The 19465-nt window shown below is 40.9% G+C and overlaps 1 protein-coding gene across 1 annotated transcript in view; it reads right to left on the reverse strand.

Moving 5' to 3' along the window:
• Positions 1-8227: 8227 nt before the first annotated feature.
• fat3b (FAT atypical cadherin 3b) overlaps positions 8228-19465 on the reverse strand; it is a gene marked incomplete at both ends in the record, with an annotated part of 60758 nt that continues 49520 nt past the window's right edge. Inside the window, 4 exons of the mRNA XM_079238068.1 lie at positions 8228-8979; positions 13668-13706; positions 13988-14047; positions 14750-14848. Coding sequence (XP_079094194.1) covers positions 8228-8979; positions 13668-13706; positions 13988-14047; positions 14750-14848 — 950 coding nt within the window. The remainder of the gene's footprint in view (positions 8980-13667; positions 13707-13987; positions 14048-14749; positions 14849-19465) is intronic.

The raw sequence follows: 19465 nt of genomic DNA on the forward strand, positions 1-19465 counted from the left end.
TGTTTGGGATATTGATTAGGGTTTATTAAATCCTGTGTTAATACAATAACCTTTTCAACAATAAAACACATGTAAATACATCATATAAAACACAACCCACTGGAGCTTTCAATTACAAACATGATACCCTTTTTGTCTTTCTTTTTTTATTAAACCAATATAATTTAACAAATCCATGCATCCACCAGGGTGCATTTTCTTTGGACTCTGGACATTTTTTTCAAAGTGCAGCTATAGCAAGTGGAGATGACAGGCTAATCCCATTTATCCTAACTGGTGCCAACAGTACAATCAAACTCTCAATCAGATTCAGTAGATTCATATACCATCGATGCTGTCAGTGCCAGTGGTGACACATTGAGGCGAGCGGCATTGACTTGTTTAAGCAATAGTGTGCGACTGGCTGCAGCGGATGCCCTCAAGCAAAACAGCAGCAGCAGGCACAGATTAGAGCAGCCCAGTGTCAGCCTCAAAGTAGGGTGATGTGATGACCAGGCGACAGACAGCTGTGGCTGTGAGGTCAGCCAGATTGGCACGCATATATGCACTTTAAATACGGACACAAAGTCAATAGCAGGGGCATGGGCCGAACAATATAACAACATCACAATATCAAACCTCAAGAAAACCAATGGCATGATGTAAAAAACCTAAATCTGCTAAATGAAAACTTTAAAGCCCTGATAATGCTGTGCTATGAGTATGATGGACATGCTACAAATCATTTTAAATCTATAACCAATGTGATTACTGTGGTTGCCCGCTCTGAAAGAACCTTCAATTATCTTAAGCACTCACTCATGGGAGTGAATCATATTGTTGTTGGTAGTCAAGCAGAAACAGGGAAGTAGATGAATGATGTACACACAAACTGGCATCAACACCGAACCCGTAGTGTACCTGCCCCTGGCAATATTATACTGGAGGTATATATTTCCTTGTTTCCATATTTGAAGTAATTTAACAATTGTAACCATATTTGTACTGCAATCATGCAAAAAAGCAACATTTTGGAACACACTGACTGTTGCAGTCTTCAGTCAAATTATGGATACCGCATGTGATTATCAAAATATGTATCAAAGGTTTGTGAATGTGAGAGGAATTTCTGATCACCATAAGGTGGGTGTTTTTTCTGGTCTTTCAAGATGAAACTTTTGATAAATGTGTGAAATAACAACTTCTTGCCATTATTAATTGCATATTTGATTAATTGATGAAATATATATATTTTGTAATAGCGTTACAACATCAATATCTACATAACAACTTTTAGCAGATGGCTTATTTGAAAATGAGATAACCTGTGAACCTTTCTCGATAATAATCACTCAATATTTATAATATACCCTCAGTATCAAGACATCATTTCAAATAAAACTAATTTAGTGTAATAGTGTCTTCAGATGTAAGCGCAATAATTATTTTTTGGCAGAGTTTTGTACTCTCATGTTGCATTTTAGGTGTGTTTTCTGCATTATAATTGTTCTTAAATTTGAGTCATCAGATGGAGTGTAAAGGTTACTCCCACAGGCATTTCACAATTACACAGTTCAACAAAGCCTTCTTAAAATTGTACAGTTGTTGCAACTCCGGCAAATCCATAATAATTCTGCTGTTGAGCTAAAAACCTGTGATGATCAAAGCACAATATAGAGCAGACCTCCTTCTTACCAAAATCAGATCTCAGCAATCTCGAGGGCACCAGTGCACCGATCCCTCAGAGCTAAAGCAGATAACGAGCTGAACTCTGAGACCCATGATGCAGCCAAATATTGCAGCAGCATTTTTGATCCATCACTCTGCCTCACCTCTGTTGAAGGCAGTATTTCTTTACAACATCAGAACAAAGTGGAGAGTGTTGTAATCAAGTCCAATAGCGTATCACTGAAGGCCCCTGTCAAATCAGCACATCCAAGAGTTATGGATGGTAACATAAACATATCTCTGATAATGAAATTCAGTTTTTTCTTTGCTGTTTGTGTAGTTTGCAAAAAGTGCCATGATGAGGCGGAGAAAAAAAAAGTGAGACAATTAAACTGATTTTATATCTTATTGTGATATAAATGTGATAATGTTGAGAGGTTTAGCAAAATCCAATGACAGTTATGCACTTTCATGTCATGAAATCCAAAAAAGGACGTGAAGTATATGCTGCCTCGTTTTGCAAACATATATGCTGAAGAATTGCGAGGGTATTCGAAGAGCGCAGACCTTGTATCCCCTGCAAAAATGTAATGGGTTCTTCCCATGCTACACCCTACCAAGCTTCGTGAAAAACGGGCCAGTAGTTTGTTTTCTAATCTTGCTGACAAACAAACAAACAAACAAATCAAACCAAGAACATAACCTCGACTGGTTACGACCGCAGGGGGTGGGGGTTGATGAAGTGGGTCTAGTACACAGCTTCCTCTGCCCATTCAAACACCACTAAGAGCAGCTTTCTCATGAGAGTAGATATCATGACCCCGCCCCCACACCCCCACCCTGTTGTAGCATAGGCATGTTCTGTCTGATTATACTCCTAAGATTACAGTATTCGTGAATAATACATGTGATGAAATTGCCTCAGAAAAAGACTGCATTTGTGACCATTATGGTTGTGTGTGTGTGTGTGTGTGTGTGTGTGTGTGTGTGTGTGTGTGTGTGTGTGTGTGTGTGTGTGTGTGTCTTTAGAAGCAGATGTTGGGCACATAGATTAGGTCTGGCAGGGTGTCTAATCCTGGTGTTACTGAGAGCAGCATGGTTTTTATAATCATCCACACAGCTACCCCTCAATAAGCAGAAACTGGGAAATAGTAGTCTCTCGTACTTTTTCCACTTTTCTGTACAGCTCACGCCTTTCTTACATGATCTATCCTTTATTTCCCAACTCCTTTTATGTAACATCCCTTCAACCTTTTGTCAATTTGTTCTCATCCACCCGGCCAAATCTGCAGGAATGTCATGGTGAGAAAAGCAGATGAAGAATGAAAGGTGGGGTATGGGGGTAGGAAGAGGTTTGAAGTGGCTAAGCTGACGCTATGGTGTAAATGCCAGATGGTCCAATGAAAAGCCAGCATAGGTTAAGGGACTGGCAGGTCCTCATCAGTTTTCTCTGATGCATCATGAATAAACAGTCACTTTGTTTATTGCTCTCTATCTCTCTCTCTTGCTGTCTGTTTCTCTTTTCCCTCACACACCCTCATATTTGCCTTTGGTTTGACCCTGTGCCTGTCACTAGGACAGCCAGCATGCTTGGAATACAATAAAGAAGCAGGATGGTTTTCAAGAGTTTGCCAGAGAGAGCATGAAACTTATTGGCACATGTTGCATAATCATTGTGCGAATAATACAATAAACTGTCAAACTGGATGAAAACAATGCTTGTAGTTTTTGTTTTCCATCCCCCTGATCAGAAAGCAGCACTATTTCTACCTGTGGTGTGTTTACAATATTGTTGATTCCGTGTGTACCACACATACGTCTGGAGGTGGAGGTAACGTTATGTAAGGTTTTGCCGGTAAGGATGCGTGTCTTGTTGGTAACGTCTTTTTTCCCCTCTAACAACCCAAAATGAAGGCGGAATAAACACAAGAAAACAAAACATGAATGAATAGGTGGATCTCGAGAAAGCCGACATGCCACCTACACCTTTGTTAGAGGGTTTCAGCTGTTATCAATCAAGACATCTTTAGCATATTATGCTAATTGATAAACAATTACATGTTCTGTGTGGTCTGCGTCTTGTTGTGACAGCCAAGGGTAATAGAGGAAACATAGTTAGCTGTTGTGATCACATTGGAGAGCAAAGCAGCCGGATTATGTTTCGTCTATAAAGTCGGAATGAGTATTAGAACGTCTCCTGCGATGACAAGTTTCATCAAGTTCTATGTGAATTTTACACAAAACGGCATGATTTATTTTTCTTCCTGGGCTTAGGATTCATCTCCTTCCAGGTTCTGCCCCGTACCTGCCTTGTGTGAGTCTTTTGCGGTTTATGGTTCCTGCAGGGAGAGAGAAAAGAACTGGAACAAGCCAGCTGACATTTGACTATGAGCTATTTCCATCTATTGCACTGACACAAACTGGCATGCACTAAAAGATATATGAAGTGTTTCACTCAAAAGTGATATCCACTGTTCAAAAAATGTAACACTTACTCTGACAAAGTGATTGCTGTCATGAAAATACAGCTATTGCTGCAGCTGCTGGCTTTTTTAAAATGTATACTTTGTAAACAGTAAATGACAGAGGATTTAATGATGTTTCTAAATCATGTAACTATTCCTCCAAACTAAGATCTCCAGGCATGCATTCCACCACTGAATCCTGACTTATCTTAGTGCATGCAGACACAATACCTTCATATAATAAGTTCAGGAGTGGGTGAGGGCTTATTATTGTGTGTGTGTGTGTGTGTGTGTGTGTGTGTGTGTGTGTGTGTGTGTGTGTGTGTGTGTGTGTGTGTTTGTGTGTGTGTGTGTGTCGCGCAGTACCGTAGTTTGGGAGCTGGCATTTTGGGAGCTGACATGTTGAGCAGCTCGCAGAGACAAACATCTGTACTTCAGCACACGCATGGACACACGTATAGTTCACACGCACATATACACCTTTTTGCAGCTTAATTGGCATAAAAGTGTGTGTGTGTGTGTGTGTGTGTGTGTGTGTGTGTGTGTGTGTGTGTGTGTGTGTGTGACAGGGAAAACGAAAAACAAACATGATCAGGGGAATGTCTGGTTGCCATGGGAATGTTTTCTGGCAGACAGTCAGACTAGTGGTGTTTATTCGAGGAGGGTTGGATGATAACAAGGACAAAGTGTGTGTCAACTCCACAGGGCTGGAATAATAATAATAATAATAATAATAATAATAATAATAATAATAACAAATGGTTCCTAGGTGTGTTTCCCTGTTAGCTAAACAGTGACTTCTGAGTTTAGACTCGGAGCAAACTGGCCGGTGCCTGCCTTCAATCTTTTGTCACCAATAAAGAAATAATGACTGGTCACCTTCAGGATTTACAAAATAATTACAAAATGTCTCTTTGCACGCCTGTAGCAAACCTTTTAACATTCAGTAATTAAGGTTGATTGAATTCTGGATTATGAGCAGATATGTCTGTTCTATCAAACAAATACATAGTGAGGCTGTGGAATGCGGTTTGTATTTTTCATGTGTGGCTGATAACACATTTCTGCACAGACAGCAAAAGTATTATATTTACAGACAGATGCTTTTAGAGATGCATGGTCTGCATAATTTGACCATAACACTGGGCCATTATAGAAATAAACTCAAGGGAACAAAGAGTGCCACAAAATAAGCCAGATACATCTATTCAAGTCAGCAAAGAAATCAGTTCCAGAGGGAAACAAAAGCTCATAATGAGAAGATAACGCTGAAATCAGCTCAACTTTTGACAGCGTGGACATCCAAAGCAATCTTTGATCATAATACTCTTTTCAAATAATCTCAAATGATTTCAAAATAAAATGTATTGTTTTTCTTATAATACAATTTATGAACTTAACATCCCAGAAGACTTATTCCTTCATGTCTTCCAGCTCATGGATGACTTTAAGCTCTGCTAAATCTGCCAGATTCTAGTCGGGAAGGAGAGAAAAACGTATATGAGGCGTGACAAGACTGACTTGATACGATTACATATTTTATGGGGGTTATTTATCTCATGTAGACTGCAGTGAGATATAGCTCACCTGCCACAGCACACCAGGAACAAATTCACCCTTAGGACAGATGCCACTTTCTTTCTAGTTAAGTTTTGAATCTGCTTGACTGAAGTATATTCTTCAAGTCCTTGAACATCTGGTACATAAACATTGTGCTTGAGCACATCAGCAACCTAAAATAACTGAAGATCCAGCAGTCTTGAAAGGTAATTTGTGAGATGATTCAACCGTAATGGATGTCAATAGAGTAGTTAGACATGACAGCAAAGGTTGCTCACTTGTTAGCAGTGTTGGTTCCCAGCATTGAGGTTCTAGGTTTTGCTTGTGCTGCATTGAATCTGCACGTTCTCTCAGTATTCCTGTGGGTTTCCTTTCAGTGCTCCAGTTTCCTTCCACAGACATGGCCAGGTGAACTGGAAACGATAAAGTGACCATAAGTGTGAATGTTGCTTTTTCTTTTGTTGTGTTAGTCTGATCTGTCCAGGATGTTTTTATATCGGCTGTCCGATGCAAGCTGAAACATGCTTCAGCAACCCACTTACAGAGCAAACTTTAAAAGGAACAAACAAAGAGGATGCATAGATGGATGGACGGATGGACAGATGGATGCATAGATGGATGGATAGATGAACAGATGGACAGATGGATAGATTGATGGACGGATGGATGCATAGATGGAAGGATGGACAGAAGGACACCTTAGTGTGAGGCATAAAAACATTAGGTGACACTAAGCCTGATCCCGACCCTGTTAAGACCTGCCAGTTTGTATGTGTTACAGTGTTGGTTGTCACAGAACTTTCAAAGAGTTATTCTATCTATGGTATAACATTTTCTACAGTTATTCTGAAAAACTACATTCTTGCATTAACAAATCAATCCATGTCCTCTCTCTAGCCAGCAAATGTGTCACTTTAATAACAAAAGACATTATTTTCTGTTAGATTCCATTTGCATTCTTAGACAGTGCACTCCTTTAATCTTTAAGGGCTTTCTTTCTTCAGTGTTATATCTTCATGAAGATGCATGTACAGTACATACTGTCATATATGGATGACTTGTATTTATACCTTGTAATAACGTCTCTCTGTCCTTGTTAAGAGTTAAAAACAGTTTGCTACGTACATTGTTGACAGTTTACATCATTGCGTAAGATGTTTTTCTTTTCAACACAAGAGAATTTCCCCCTCTTTTCAAATCAAACATGAGAGTCATGTTTACCCCAGGATATATCTGAAGTGTGCGATGCAGGCAGATTAGTGCAGCGCTTTCTGACAGCAGACATTTAGTCTGACTCATTCACAATCTACAACTGTCCTGAACTGTCATTATGTTAATCCTTAAATATTCCTTGTTACCACGTGTCTGCATGCATTTCAAACTTGTTTAACATGGAGTTTACAGTAGTTTTGGTGTGTGTGTGTGTGTGTGTGTGTGTGTGTGTGTGTGTGTGTGTGTGTGTGTGTGTGTGTGTGTGTGCGTGTGTGTGTGTGTTTGTGTGTAAAATGGGAACACAGCAGCATTATCAGTGAGGCAACCATGTGTGCATGTCCTGGGTGAGTGATTCTGTACTTCACGGATGCATTTCCGCCCAATTCTCTAAGCCTTATAGCACAAAGTCTGAAAATTCACATCACATGTTAATACCAGGAGTAAATTGGGATTCATTGTATATTCTGTTCAAAGTTCAGCTTCGGTAATATATACAAGGGGCATAGTGTACATCCAAATCTGTATTTTTTCACTTAGTGTCTTTCACAACCACAGAGTAAAACATACAGTATGTAACATTACATAAAGTGCTGTATTTAATCATAGCTAGATAAGCCTGACGCTTGTGTTCATGAAGGGGGTCCCAAGAAACCAAACGCGTGAATAGTGTAATTATTAAATAAATATAGAATAATGAAATGATTAAATAAAGATCTCCTGGTATCAACGTCTGGTAATCTTAATAACATCTCTGAGGCTATGTCTGGGATGTGGGCGAATAGTTCTCTTCAAAACAACCCCCAGCATGTGCCAGTAAAATAATAAATGCATTAACTATACGGTTGAGCAAACAAAATGATTGTGTGTGTGATTTAAAAGAACAAAGTATGAACAACCCGATAGCATATGTACATACGTTGGTATCATCTTAAATCAGAGTCAGGCGGGTTTCTTTCAGATTTTTATGTTGATAAATGCTGTGCTTCAATAGTTCCATAAATAATAAATGTATTGGCATTGATTCACAGGCAATCTCTGTTAACTCTCCTGCAGCACAGGTGAAGGTGTCTAAAGAACACTTTAGATTCTGTATTCTTATTCTTATTCCTCCAGTTTATAAATGAGCCGGGGGATTGGTGGTGGATTAGTGTTTGCTTGCAGCAGGATAATGAGGCAGGATGATAAAAGTATAAATGGTAACATTCACCTTTTTAATTATTGTTAGGGTGGTGGCCCCCAATAGTGTAACAATATAAATGTCAAGTATAATCAGAGTGGGTCATTGCTTCTCTTTCGTTTATAAAGGAATATTAAATCTATTGGTTTTAAACAGTTTTGTGTGCTCATTTAAATCCATCCCAGTCTGTTGGGGGCTCAGATTGGGTCGAGGCTCTGTTAACTCGTGTGGCTCTCCTGGCTCTGAGGGACACCAGGTTCAGTAGTCTCTCCAGCTCATCCCCAGAACCTGCCAGACTGCTGGAGTCGAGCCCACCGCGACCCTCCTGTGATCCCCTCCACTCCCCTGTCTGCGAGTCCCACGCCCTTAGGGGGGGCAGAAGTTGAGCCGGGTGCAGGTTGATGCCCGGGGGGCTTAACGGGTATCCTTCGTAGGCTCGCCGGGTTGCGGGTAGAGTGTCATAAAGGCTCTCTGTGTCTTCACCTTGCTCTGCGTCGTGGCCGGACTCTCGGTATTCCTCGTAAACAGGCGAGGAGCTGTCTTCGCAGCTGTCACGGCCGTGCACCTGCTGCTGGTCCTGTAAGGCCCCCATGTCTCTGCTCGTGTTGCCTGTGTCCTTTCCTTCCCCGTTGTTCCTTCTCTTTTCATCTCTTTCCAGGATGCGTTTCCTCTCCCAATCACCCGACTGATTCCTCTCCCACTGGAAGTTCCTCCTCCCGCTCTCCCGTCCCCGCTCTCGACCCCTGTCCCCGCCATAGCCCATCACTTTGTAGTCCAGCTGGAGGGACCGTGTGCTGCCTCCTCGGCTGATGTTTTGGTCGGTCTCGCTGAGGTTGTAATGGGATCCCACCTCTGTTGGACGCAGGCGTGATGGTGACAACCAGCTTGAAGTCTGACTGGAAGACTCCCATCGGTATGCTGAAAAGAAGAGGACAAGATAAACCTTTTTGAATAGTTTGGAGCACGTTTTTTAAATGGAAAAACAAGTAGAGGCGACCTACTTAAGAGAGTTAAGTTTTTAGTTAACATACTGTATTAGGAGCCTGCGGCTTTATTCCCTGGACAAGCTGCTGCTGCCAAATCACTGGAAGTATGTAGTTCTCACTTGAATGTGTGTGTTATGTTACAAACAGCCTTTCTGCAATGCACAGTGTGAGCAAGGAATGAGATCATCTATCTAATAGGATCAGCCTGTGAAAGGTGACGGATAAATCACGTAACCTCTAAAAAAACAGTATCATGGCAATCGTATCTTCAGGAAGTACGCGAGGTGACAGCAGTAAATATGCTTTCAATTACTAAAGGTTCTGAAGATGTTCACAATTACTGAACCCACCCAGATTAATTATCTGCCCTCCTTAAGCCACATCATCTACTGTAAGAGTAGAAAAACAAGGTACCTTTTTTTTTAAATAAAAAAACTAAGTATAAACTCATGCAGAAATAATCCTCTCAATCATCACTTATGTATGACCTTTCTAGGAGTGTGTATATCTGCAGATATATATATATATATATATATATATATATATATATATTTCTTATTATTTTGCTGTTTTTTAAGATGTTTCTGTGCATAACCCTTTATGAAAAGGAAGCTGATAAGAAACTGCAAAAATGGACACAGGGCTGAACAAACGCAAATATAGTGAGATGAAGCACCTAGAGGACAAAGCTTGTTCCAATATCAAAGTAATCTGGGATTGGCTTTCACCCAAGCACCCTGACCCTAACACTTCTGGTATCTTTGAGTTGGAGAGGAGGGGCCAACTTTGACTTGTTCACAAACCGCAAAAGACCTACTCATTCTGCTTTAAAAAAAAAAGCAGCCAATGTTCCCAACATTAATGAATATCTTGTGCATATATTCTGGCTTGTTATGTTTCTCCGCTCATTATCTACTCCTTTGATCTGTTTATATTTTCATAGAGATGTGTTTGTTGTTAGCTTTGTGTATGAAGAGGCTTGTGAATGTCTTTGTTTCTTACTGTGTCACTATGGAGTTTATTAAGTGTTGTGTGGGACTGTGTGTTTACGTTGTCTAATTGCTCCACTTCTCATTTTGAATGTATTAATGTGCAAATAAAATCAGTCAACAAAATTCTTTTTTTTTCTTACAGCTGAGTTCATGCTGTTAACTGGACTGACACACAACCCCCCCACTAATCCGCTACTTCCTACAAACTACAGCATGCAGGTTGCATAATTCATGGTTAGGTTAATGAGCTGTGAGTGAAAAAATATCATATTGATGAAGAGAGAAAAGCCAGGGGGGGTTATCCTCTGTGTGAGACACTTCATAAGCAGTGCCGGCTCCTGGTATATAATGCATGACACGTGTGGACAGAGATATCTAATCGACTGCCCTGCCAACACACCACAGACCATGTGGGAGTTCTCACTGCATGCCATGCTGCTGAAATATCTCTATCTCTGGTTGAAATATGCTCAAATGAAAGGTAAAAAAGACAATCAAATAATAATTAATATGATATGAACGAATGTTCTTACAATCTACTATGTACTCTTTGATGAACTCTACACACATCTCATCTTTGCTCTGCAGGTGGCGGCTTGCTGTCAGTGAAGCGGAAAACAAAACAAAAATCTTATGGGACAGTAAGCCTTTGATGATGAAATGCTCTCTCATAGAAATGACTGAATGCAGGAAGATACGGTGAATTATGACACGGAAGACAACACAACGGGATGACGGGAGAGGAAGGCTAGCAGGGAGCCATTTAGCACATCGCAGATACATGTAAACAGACAGATGCACAGACCAAACAAATTCATAACACGTGATATAGACACCTACATGCACACTGCAACATACAGACACGTTATCTCATGCAAGCAGGATTAATGATATGTCAAATGAATGAATGACAAACATAAATAGCATTATTTTCTCTCTCATCATATTGGCCTATTTGTCCTTTACATGCAGATGTTTTTGCAGTAAGCTATGTATGTTTGGCATGGCTTATCTTGACATGAGCACAAACACATGAGCACATAGCTAACATTGGAAAACGTGTGTGTACACTGAACCCACTGGGTGATTTGGAACGATGGACTGAACAACAATTCCATTCATTAATTATCTCTGTCTGAAACAAAGCTTCTTGTGCTTCACTCTGCTGGCAGCGGCAGAGGCATGAGCACAGTCTTGCTCTGGGTAAGTAATGCAATGCTTTGTGGACCCAGTTAATTACATGCAACTGAGAACAAACAGACTTAGTAACTATGAGCCCGTTAATATTGGTTTTAAGAGTGTAGCACAGTCAACCGACATCAGGTGCAACTGGATCATGCCTTTTATGTTTTCATTTGATCATAGAAAGCTGTTTTATAATGAAAATGTGCTGCAGAATATGAATCTAGTATCAAATACACTTACCCAATCTAAATCCTTTTCAAATCCCTGATCAAGCCCACAAGACATAAATAACTACAAGATTCAATTAAGATATTTATCAGCAATTGTTGGCTAGGAAAGTGGAATCCAGTTTTTAGTGGAAGCCTAATTAGTAATTAACCCTATTGATATCAATGCCAACCTGTAGCTAAAATCTGGAGATGTCATGTACATTAAATGAAATTTACATATTTGACACATTGATATCAGAGGTGTTGCCAACTTACTTTAGTACACATTTTCCACAAGCTTTTTAATATGTATAATGGGGGGAACTATTAAGGTCACAATATTGATACATTTATAAATATATATTGGAGAACACAGACGTGTCACTGGAGATTGTGTTTCTTATTAATTAAGAGGTGTTTGAAAGTGGGAAGTATAGCGAGCCCAACTGATCATATTGATCATTTTAAATCCATCCATCCATCCATTTTCAACCGCTTATCCGGGGTCGGGTCGTGGTGGCAGCAGGTTCAGCAGGCCGACCCAGGCTTCTCTCTCACCCGCAACATTTTCCAGCTCATTCTGGGGGACCCCGAGGCGTTCCAAGGCCAGCCGGGAGATATAATCCCTCCAGCGTGTCCTCGGTCTTCCCCGGGGTCTCCTACAAGTTGGACGTGCCTGGAAAACCTCTAATGGGAGGCGTCCAGGAGGCATCCTGACTAGATGCCCGAACCACCTCAGCTGACTCCTTTCGACACGAAGGAGCAGCGACTCGACTCCAAGCTCCCCCCTGATGTCCGAGCTCCTTACCCTATCTCTAAGGCTGAGCCCGGCCACCCTACGGAGGAAGCTCATTTCGGCCGCTTGTATCCGAGACCTCGTTCTTTCGGTCACGACCCAGAGTTCGTGACCATAGGTGAGGGTTGGAACATAGACCGACCAGTAAATGGAGAGCTTTGCCTTCCGGCTCAGCTCCCTCTTCACCAAGACGGACCGGTACAGTGCCTGTTTTACAGCTGCAGCCGCACCGATCCGCCTGTCGATCTCCCGCTCCACCTTACCCTCACTCGTGAACAAGACCCTGAGATACTTGAACTCCTTCGCTTGGGGTAGGCAGTTTGTCCCCACCTGGAGGGAGCAATCCACCGGTTTCCGGCAGAGCTCCATGGCCTCAGATTTGGAGGTGCTAACTCTCATCCCTGCCGCTTCACACTTGGCTGCAAAACGCCCCAGTGAATGCTGGAGGTCACAGTCCGAGGAGGCAAACAGGACCACATCATCCGCAAACAGCAGAGAGGCGATCCTGAGACTCCCGAACCGGATCCTCTCCGCCCCCTGGCTGCGCCTAGATATCCTGTCCATGAAGGTCACGAACAGGACCGGTGATAAAGGGCAGCTCTGGCGGAGGCCAACACCCACCGGGAACGTGTCTGATTCATTACCGAGGATACGAACACAGCTCCTACTGCAGGCGTACAGAGACCGGGTGGCCCGTGCCAACGGGTCCGGCACCCCATACTCCCGCAGCATCCCCCACAAAAACCCCCGAGGGACCCGGTCGAAAGCTTTCTCCAGGTCTACAAAGCACATGTAGACTGGTTGGGCAAACTCCCAGGACCCCTCCAGTAGTCTTGCGAGGGTAAAGAGCTGGTCCACTGTTCCACGGCCGGGACGGAATCCGCACTGTTCGTCTTGAATCCGAGGTTCAAAAATCGGTCGGAGCCTCCTTGCCAGCACCCTGGCATAAGCTTTTCCCGGGAGGCTGAGCAGTGTGATACCACGATAGTTCGAGCACACTCTCCGGTCCCCCTTCTTGAAGATGGGAACCACCACCCCGGTCTGCCAGTCCATGGGCACTGGTCCCGACCCCCATGCAACACTGCAAAGGCGTGTCAACCAAGACAGCCCAACAGTGTCCAGCGCTTTCAGCATCATTTTAAATCTGTTTTTTAATATAAAACCAAAATATAAACTGACATCCTTGATGAGGATGCATCAATATTTGGTTATTAAACCAATCTTTGCTGGAAGTAACTGGGACCCCACGTTTACATTGCAAAGCATGTGCATAAACAGAAATGGTAATCTGTGCTGCACAGGGTATGATAAACATATTCAAAGTAAAAAAATGTAACAAACACAAAAGGCTGGGTTTGGGATCACAGCTTGAGAAATAAGGCCAAAGGGATGGAAAGTTAAAAAAATATGTTTTTCAGTTGCTTTTCATCTCACTCACCAGGGCTGTTCCGCCGCTGTTCATTGTCCATGTTTGACACTACAAAGGGAGAGAGAGAGACTGAGTCAGAGAAAGACCGAGACAAACAACACAAAAACCAAAGGGGAAAATTGAAACACAGAAAGATCCAGTGTCAGAAACTGACAAAAATATTGGAAATCTAAGTAGGATGTTTTATTCTGAATAGAAAGGGGATTGAACAGTTGAGGCTTGGCTGCTTTCAGAACATTATATCTTAGAGCTACACCACTGAACAAACACTTTGGCATCAGAACAGACACAAACGAGATAGAGGAGTTAACAGAAGATATTTTTCATACCTTCACTTTCAATATTATCAACAGCATCATTGACTAGACGTATGACTGTCACTATGGAGGCTAGGCAGAATACAGAAGAAGAAGAACAGTCAGTGCATTTGTGAATAGGGTAAGGTTTCATGTGATGGGTGCAACTGAGGTGAGATGGAAAATGTGCGTAAGCATGTGTGAATACTTGTTGAGAACAGAGGAGACACGTTTGTCTTGTATGCATGTTGCATGCAGGTCTAATAAGTGAGTGGGAGAAGCACAAGGTCTTTGCAGCAACAGAAAGTGGACAGAAAACAAAGCATCAACATGGGTTCCTTAAACCCCCACACACACGATCATTAAGGTGTTAGGCTGCCTAACTTTAAACCAGAGAAAGATTGAAGAACAGTATTGAGTTATCTGGGAAAAAGACCAGTTTCCTTTTTACTGAAGACCTGTGCATTAAGCATTTGAAGCATTTGTACATATGGATTTGGTTGCATTAAGGTAACTTTCGTGAAGCCTTTTCCTAAGGTCTATTTTCCACTTGCTTTTCAATATGTTAATACAGATAATGCTCTAGACTAAAAGTTAACAAGTAGACCTTTCTTACATTCAGAAAATGTTATTAACAGCTGTGCTTCCAAGCCTTTTATGCATGGGACTCCTAAATGTGTAGCAACGTCTACTTGGAGAGCAATTTGCTGTTATTTTGAGTATGTTTTAGAAGACTAAAAATATAAACTATTAAAGTACAAAGTGTGTCGGGTTGTTTTAGCATTAAAGTCTTACCGTTGTCATCAAAGGACTCAGAAGTGTAGGAACTAAGGGAGTGTTCCTCAGAGGTGGAGTCTGAGAGACATGCCACCTCGTCCAACAGCTCTGACACGTCTAATGTAACACACAAAAAACACAGGTACATGTTCATTTCCTGTAAGCATTTGTCTTTATAACCAAAGAGCCACATCAACATGTCCCACTCAAAATAAAATTAAATCAAGTAAGCCAATATAAATTCCACATGTGAAGGCTATCTTACAATACCGACAAGCTTACATATACATTTATAGAGCTATTGAATGCTGTAATCATTGTTTCTGTCCATCCTGGCCGGGAAGCGATCCCTTCTTGGCATGACTCCACTATGCAGACTGAGTTCGCCAAATCAAGTGGGTAGGCATTTTTGCACCAAGTGAGAGCTGTGGATTTTCCCATCTCTCACACTGAAGGGAAGTCTTCAGGATGAACAGGATAACATATTACAATATAACCAAAACCCATTGCAATGTATATATGTGCATGTTGGTATTGATTATAGGCGTGGCATATCAACACCAATCCTCCAGACCAACCACATAAAAACTATCCACACCTACAAGACAACTTAAATTGCAGTGCACTCAAAATGAATTCAGGTCTCTTCTCAAGGACTACCTAAAAAGAGCATTTTCATCCAGTTGGAGGTGCCATTGAGAGTAGGAGCCACATAGTTACTTGTTCTGGTGTAGTTTGCTGTAGACAATGTGAAACATTCCTCTAAACAGCAGGTACAGTACATTGGAGAAATGCAGCCCAGAGTACAACCAATCACATGAAAAAGTTGGCGTGGCGAGTCTGCTCACATTGCAGTAATCAAAGAGTCACAGTCACAAACCTGACATTTTGTCTGCGCGAACAAGTCAGACTAAATTTCATTTGGAGAAAGCTGCCAGCCTTAAGGTCTCCAGTTAGCCGTAACCTGCTTGACTTTGAAGGCAACATTTCAAATAAATACAAGTCGGCATGATTCCTGACACAGTTTTCCTTCGTGTAGCTGCTAATTCGGGGTCAGGGTTGCCTCTGAGTGATTTGTTTTTCAAACAACTGCCAGAGGGGCAGAGCAGGTAGCTATTTGTCACAATGGCTTCAGGTAACGACACATTACTGTGAAGACTGTCTGTTAACCCAAGAGACAGGTATGCGGCTCGACCAGGTTAATTTAGAAGCAATGAAATGCCTGGTTTCACATTGGTGTTCAAATTGGGAAAGTGATAAACAAAGCCAACAGAGCAGAAATCATTGGTATGGGCTTTGAAAACAAATTTATTTGGAATACAAAACTGCTTTGAAATAAGACTTGACAGCTTTGCTGATGTGATTAAAAGTAACTTTTGACAAAACTAAAGAGGCTTTGTGTTGGTATGTGCAATAAATAGGAAAGAGCGGAAAGAGAAAAAAAAATTTCACTGCATTTCACTGCGTCCTCTGCTGAATCTCTGAAATACTGTAGCATTGTTGCTGGTGGCAGATTTAATTTTAATGATTCAATTATGATTTCTAAACCCGTTAATTAATTAATTATACTTAATTAGTATAATGATGGCACTCAGTTTACATCGTATGCCACCATCAGTTTAACTAGCAGAATTTAACATACGATTCAAACGCCACCCAATTTTGGAAAATTGGGAAAACCTAAATCTTAATCTCAGGATCTCAGGGTTGCTACGGCATTCTTCTCAAGGTGTACAGGGACCCATCATTTCATATACACACACAAATCAAATGATCAAGTTCTTTATAAATAAAATATTTATTGTACTAACTACACAACTAAACAGAAAATAAATGAATATACAAAATTAATAGAATTAATGAATAATATGTACAGTACATCGAATAAAAATTAACCACAACTAAATTAAAAGGATTACATGTGACCAGGTAGAATCAGTGACTCATATCATTGATTGAAATCAATTAAATCTGTTTGATGTTTATACCTGAAATTTAGCTCAAAACATGTATGCATCGTTCAACAGCTTAGTTTTGAGAAGCACCAGGGAAGATTGTGAAACAACTTTTATCTTAGATTTTATTTAGATATTTAGGTCTATGATATTCCTATTTTAGACAATTTTTTCTTGTGACTTAAATTGATTTAAGCTTATGAACATCAAACTAATTTACATCTGAAAATTGTATTGTTTCACCTGACGGCTCTGATGGGCAGATGGGAGGTTAAGTTGAATGCAGTGGCATTTGTTCCCCTCTTTTCATCTTGAACGTTGTTGAATGATCGTAGTTGGTTGAATCACATTCTGCCATCTCTCACTCTGTGGCAGTTGATTTGACGTTCTCTGATATCTTCAGAACTTGGTCGTCTTCTTCCTTGAGGTTTGTCTTACACCGTTCTTCCTCGTCTCCATTTCTCTCAGCAGGATGCTGAATCATCTTATCAGCCCCCTTTGTAGCAGCGGGGGGAAATGTCTTTCAGCACGTTGGTGCATCGCAGGTTGGAGCTGCATGGCACATTAGACGGCACGGGACGGCCTTAGTTTACAAGTCAGGAACAGAAAGCTAGAGAAGAGGCGGAAACATCAAGCCACGAGGGAGAGATCAGGTGTGCAGGATGCTAAGCTGTTGATCATGGTTGTAACATATCAGAAACCAGTTGAAGGAAGGCACTTCTTCAGCTTCTGGCTACTCAGGTCGCCTGGATGTTCTTTCTGAGATGTTCCAGAGTTGAATTGCCGTGTAGAAGAGAAGAGCTCAGGCGTCTTTTTCTTCTTGAGAAAGGGGGTGCAGGTTTATGCAAGAACAGGAAAACAACTCCCATCTTAACAACTGTCTTGATTATTTAATTTGACTTAATTTTACAGAATGAATACTAGTTACTTACAGAGTTGTTTGTAATTCTTCCATATTTGAACAAAATGCTATACCAGCGGCAAACTGATACCAAATACTTTGATATAAATCACTGAATAAAACCTGATCAATGAAAGATTTCATGAATTACACAACAAGTACACAACATAGATAGACATTGTTATCATGACACAGACAGATGTAGCTATACGTGTGAAGCTATATACATCATACATTAATGGATAGGCTTAAACTCAACATTCCAGCATAAATTAGTTTCCTGGGTGAGAGACACACCAACTATTGGTCTGACAGATGTGGATTAGTTTACAGTGGCAGGCAGAGTGGTTGGTAATCCCTAACTATGCATAACTTTTATAAACTCAGATGTTTCAAATTTGGTAAACTTCGAGCTTGCACAATTAATGTATGAAGACACACGCTATGTATGGTGAGTCTGTAAGGTAAGTGAGTTTTGTATGACTACAGAACAAGATAAGAACAGATGCGAACAAACAGGGAGAATAGTCCATTTTTTGAATGGTTTACAATCACAGGGAGTGTGTCACTCTGAGGTAGATTGGAAATCTGACTTAAAGCAGGACTAGCATATCAAATAAAACCTTCTTTAAGTTGTTTTTACAACTGGAATGGGTCCTCAGGAATGTGTGTGTTGGTAACCAGAAAGATGAGGTCATAAAACATTGTAGACTTGAAAGTGATCACAAGTCTATCTTGAGCTTGTCCAGGCACATGGTACATTGAGAGCAGATCCTGAAAGAAGTTTATTAGTTAGTATTGTATCATTGTTTTGCCATATTTCCGTGGATATCCGCTACAATACACTTAAAGTAGCAAACCTTGATTGGCAATGAATCCTCGGGATTCTTAGTCTTGATCAAATACTTCCTCAAATGAATCATCATTTTGGTTATTATGGTTATTCTAAGTTCTCTGTTCAGCTGCGTATGAAGACAGCAGTGCTGTTGAGACATTTGGCATATTTTCTGTAGTGGAAAAAAATACTCTTCTCTCTTCTTTTAACTGAGGTAGAGAAAAACAAATGTTTTTAACAATACAAAAATGTAAGACCACCAGTGCTATTCTGCTGATTGCATGAATCCTGTGCAGAAATATAACAGGTGATTTTGAACTGCTGTGGTTTCCGGCTCTTTGAACTTTTTTAAAAAAGCCATTAGTGAACCTCTTTTCCTGTTTGGCAAAGCAATACACAACCTGTTAGTTTACCTTGGATTGTTTTAGGAGGTTTTGTGATTGGTGTTGGCTTCTTGTCTTTGTCTGTTTCAAAATCGTGTTTTAAACTCTGTCCATGAGGGCCAGGATGTCTGGACATCAACTTTCTGAGCCCGAGCTAGGCGGTCATGGTCCAGTGCGTGTGCAACAAGCCAAATGCTCCTGTGGGAACGTGAGCTGTAAGGCGGGAGCATCAATCAAACTAAACGAGGGAGGCAACACCACAACTGCTTGTCTCATGCAGGTGATGGGACACCTCTCAACATAATTAAGTTATTGTTATTTATTAAGTTTCTCCTTTCCATTTATTTTCTTTCATCACAAACACTCATTTGTTATTGTGCCAGTAACTCCCCTACCATGTGCCAACCTTGGCAGCCAAGTATGAGGTTAGAGAAGCGACCCCTGCTCTAATCCTACTGCAAACAGTAGCCAAGCCATGTTCTCATCCTGGCCCCAGACTTTTAAAATCCCCTACATTTTTACAATTGCAAGAGCCATTAGGCTCACTTTTTCCATTATTTTGCAAATGTTTTCATTCACATTAGTTTTAATTGGACACATGTGTTAACACTAATACTAAGCCATACACAAGTCAAATTGAACAAAACTAAAACAGCTTCA

The sequence above is a fragment of the Taurulus bubalis genome (assembly GCF_910589615.1).
Source record: "Taurulus bubalis genome assembly, chromosome: 2".
NCBI lineage: Eukaryota > Metazoa > Chordata > Actinopteri > Perciformes > Cottidae > Taurulus > Taurulus bubalis.